Raw genomic sequence first — 3,802 nt, 5'->3', positions numbered from 1 at the left:
AATGGGCTCTTAACATAAGGTTATTGCTATAAAGTCTCAGTTAAAATGTAATCAAGGACCAATAAAAATACACTTGTTTGTAAATTACTTGTGAACGCACTTACCTATGTAGGTATGTAAACTAATGGGCTCTTAACTTAAGGTTATTATTATTTTTCAAGAGGTTTGACAGAGGGAACTGTAACTGCTAGGGTCTTATCGTCCCAAAATCGAAGAGAGAAGGAAGACAGGATAGGAGGAAAGCCAGCCGTTCCGAGAACGAAGATTATCCCATCAGGATAAAATCCGCCCCGGGCGGGAATCGAACCGGCGGCCTAGCGCTTACAAGGCAGACGCGCCACCAAAAAGGCTAACTAGGCTGGCAACTTAAGGTTAATTTTTTACTTTAAACTTACCTTTACCTACTGCACAGCCAAAAATCGATTGTGAACTTCCATACAAACCAATAAAAGATAGGTACAACACAGTCAATTGGTATAAACACAATTCAATAGATTTTAATAAATAAAAAATAATATCGCTCTATTAGAGTTTACTATAACTTTATTTATTATTCTTTCAGAACTTTAGTGTTGAAAAAAAAAAGAAAAAAACAAGTATTTTAAAAAATTGAAATACCGGCGTAATGCACTCGGCGCCAACTGCCAATCAATAAAATCACGCTTGAAACGTATTGGAAAATAAATCGATAAAGTAATCGATCAGAATTAAACAACGCCTAGGAGAGAGTACAGCATCTGAAACATGAGAGGGTAATAGAAAGTAAAAACTAAGATTACTCATGGTGTTTATAAAGCTTGATCATGAGAAATGGGGTACAATATCTGAAACATAGAAATTAAATAAATCCATAATATATAAGCACAGAACTAGGTATTACCTTAAAACATTCACTCATGCTTTAAAACTGTAGATTAGATTAGGTGAAGATGCCAAGTCTCCCAATCATACCTTGTCAAAATTCTCAGATCTTCAGATTAGGGGAGATGTCAAACTACCATAATTATATTGGGTTTTTTTTTTTTTTTTTTTTTTTTTTTTTTTCATTTTTCACGTAAACATTTATTAGCAATGTCATGTCATGTGTGTACATCGCATATGTTACGCGCGGACACAGAATTGTGAGAATTGCAGTCTGGACTCTGGAGACCATTCCATGAAGAACTTTGCAGTTTACACAAAGTTACTAACGTACGAGTAATTTTGCAAGATTTGCTCCTATTCGAGGATTGTCTGAACTCTCGAATGCTGATTTCAAAAACCGTCACAAGAAACCTTTCGTTCTGTAATCAGAGCTGACTCCAGACTTGTAATCAACACAGGATTACAATTAAAACTCCTCCTCTTCCTACTCCTCCACCTCCTCCTCCTTCTCCTCCTCTTCCTCCCACCATAGAGATACTCAACCATCAGCTCTTGAAATGGCAGACTTTTCTATTAAGAGCACAGAAAACTTCTCAAGAGACTTTGGATGAAGAAGAGACCTCTTGAAGAAGAGAAAATAGAATCTGCAAAATGATCACCACTCTTCTCTTTCTCCAAAGAGAAAAAAGTTTCCCAATTAATTTTTTTTCTCGTACTTTTGTTGTATTTTGTATTTACAATTCATTATCAATTTTTTATATCTCTGCCGTTTTCTCGAAGTTCGAACTGTGTTTTTTCCGACCGCTATCTGGAGAATTTTATGCACGCTCCGAAGTTGGTTTATTGGAAAACATGTTGTTCTCTCTGTGCTTTTTCATGTCCTGTGGGCTCGAGATAATGAGTGTCTGAATAATTTGGGGGGGGGGGGGGGGGGGGTTATACAGTCTGACATATTACGAGATTATTAATATTAAATTTGATTTGGGAAGTAACGTGTTTAGGTTGTTATTTGATCCTTTCCGTACTCTCCTCTTCCTACCCAGACGTGCCGTTCCCACCCCAGACCCCTATACTCATATTCACCCTCACCATACTCCTACCCCAGATTGCTATCCTACTCATATTCACACTCTCCACCCCATTCCCACCCCAGACCCCTATACTCATATTCACCCTCACCATACTCCTACCCTAGATTGCTATCCTACTCATATTCACACTCTCCACCCCATTCCCACCCCAGACCCCTATACTTATATTCACCCCCATCCTATTCCCACCCCAGATTGCTATCCTACTCATATTCACACTCTCCACCCCATTCCCACCCCACACCCTTATACTCATGTCCACCCCCATCCTATTCCCACCCCAGACCCTTATACTCATATTCACCCCCCATCATATTTCCACCCTCGGACCCTTATACTCATATTCACCCCCATCCTATTCCCACCCCAGACCCTTATACTCATATCCACCCCCATCCTATTCCCACCCCAGACCCTTATACTCATATTCACCCCCATCATATTCCCACCCCGGACCCTTATACTCATATTCACTTCCCCATCATACATTATTATGTATTACCACCCCAGATTCCCATCCTCATATTCACACTCTCCACCCCATTGCCACCCCGAGATCCCTTCCCATACACCTGGTTTCCTCAACATTTCAAGACGTTCAAAAAGCGTTTGACTCTCTTTCCCAACGTTCTTCCTTCTTCTTCAAAATATTTCCCAAGAACTGAATTTAGAACGGAAGAAATTTTCCGTTTTAATTGGACCTTTGCTGTCTCTCTCCCTCTCTCTCTCTCTCTCTCTCTCTCTCTCTCTCTCTCTTCTCTCTCTTTCTCTCTCTCATTGCATTCTGTCTGCTTATTGAACGCTTGTTTGCATCCTTGAACACTGTTGATATTTGATTGGAAACGCAATTGAAATTAGCACAAGGTTAAGCTTCCGAGATCAAATTTTGCAAAAATTTTTGAAAGTTGAATCGAAATTTTTAGAAGAAGGATGGTTTTCATCGATTTTTTTCCCTATCGAGTGAAATATTTGTGAATCAATATTTTCCAATCTTTGAAGTCGATCGACGAGGTGAATCTATGTTGTCGAGGCAGTGTGGTTTCAGTCGACATCGATCGATGGCCATCTACTATGTGTCTCCTAAAATAGTACTCACCGAAGGTTGATAGTACGGTGGCATCCTGTGTAACGCCTCCCGGTAGACGGCCACTGCCTCTGCATACCGCTTTCTATCTCCATGCAGCCGGCCCAGATGTAACAGGGCGGTAATTCGGGCCACCTCATGCGTGCGAGGATCCTTCAGACCAGTGCCGTCTAGGTTGGAACATTGGCGGAATATTGTGGCGGCCATCTCGCACTGACCGAGGGACGCCAACAGCTGACCCAAGTTGAGATACGCCACTGGAACAGAAGGAGAGATGGGATTTGGATTACCAGGAATACCTACCAGATTAACTCCGAAAGAATAGCTTGCGATTTTCAGAAACAACAATCTTCAATTTCCAGAAGGAGCTTCGTACTTCGCAAATGTTATGACGACTTTGAAGTAATGCGGAAGCGGTGCTGAGGGACAATCTTGATAAATGTTATGTTATAAACAATTTTATACTAATATCTACTTGTTTGCATATATTTCAACATTGAAACAACATTCCGCCAATTCAATGAAACCATCCAGAGTAACAAGACCATCAACAACCGTTGAAAAGCATAAACGGACAATAAGCCTGTCCCTGATGGAAACGGAAACCTCTACAAAACATGCAAACAAAGCGGACCGGACCCATCTTTGTGTGGAAAAACATGAAAAGTCGAGACTTAACAAAAGAAGATGAAGCAATATGAGGCTTTTGGGGTGCCCCATATCTTGTCCTACCCCATATCTCCCTTCTACTCTCACATGTCGA

At 40.7% G+C, this 3,802-nt stretch overlaps 1 protein-coding gene across 1 annotated transcript; it reads right to left on the bottom strand.

Moving 5' to 3' along the window:
- Window positions 1-430: 430 nt before the first annotated feature.
- On the bottom strand, window positions 431-3,293 carry LOC103519852 (transmembrane and TPR repeat-containing protein 2-like). The gene is made up of 2 exons (XM_026831178.1): window positions 3,052-3,293; window positions 431-737 (listed from the first exon to the last, which is right to left on the bottom strand). Exons 1-2 carry the CDS (start codon window positions 3,244-3,246, stop codon window positions 708-710), a joined length of 225 nt encoding a protein of 74 aa, XP_026686979.1. The 5' UTR covers window positions 3,247-3,293; the 3' UTR covers window positions 431-707.
- Window positions 3,294-3,802: the final 509 nt, after the last annotated feature.

This window comes from Diaphorina citri, unplaced genomic scaffold, assembly GCF_000475195.1.
Source record: "Diaphorina citri unplaced genomic scaffold, Diaci psyllid genome assembly version 1.1 scaffold2990, whole genome shotgun sequence".
In the NCBI taxonomy this organism is placed as follows: Eukaryota; Metazoa; Arthropoda; class Insecta; order Hemiptera; family Psyllidae; genus Diaphorina; species Diaphorina citri.
This window is presented reverse-complemented; position numbering and strand designations above follow the sequence as displayed.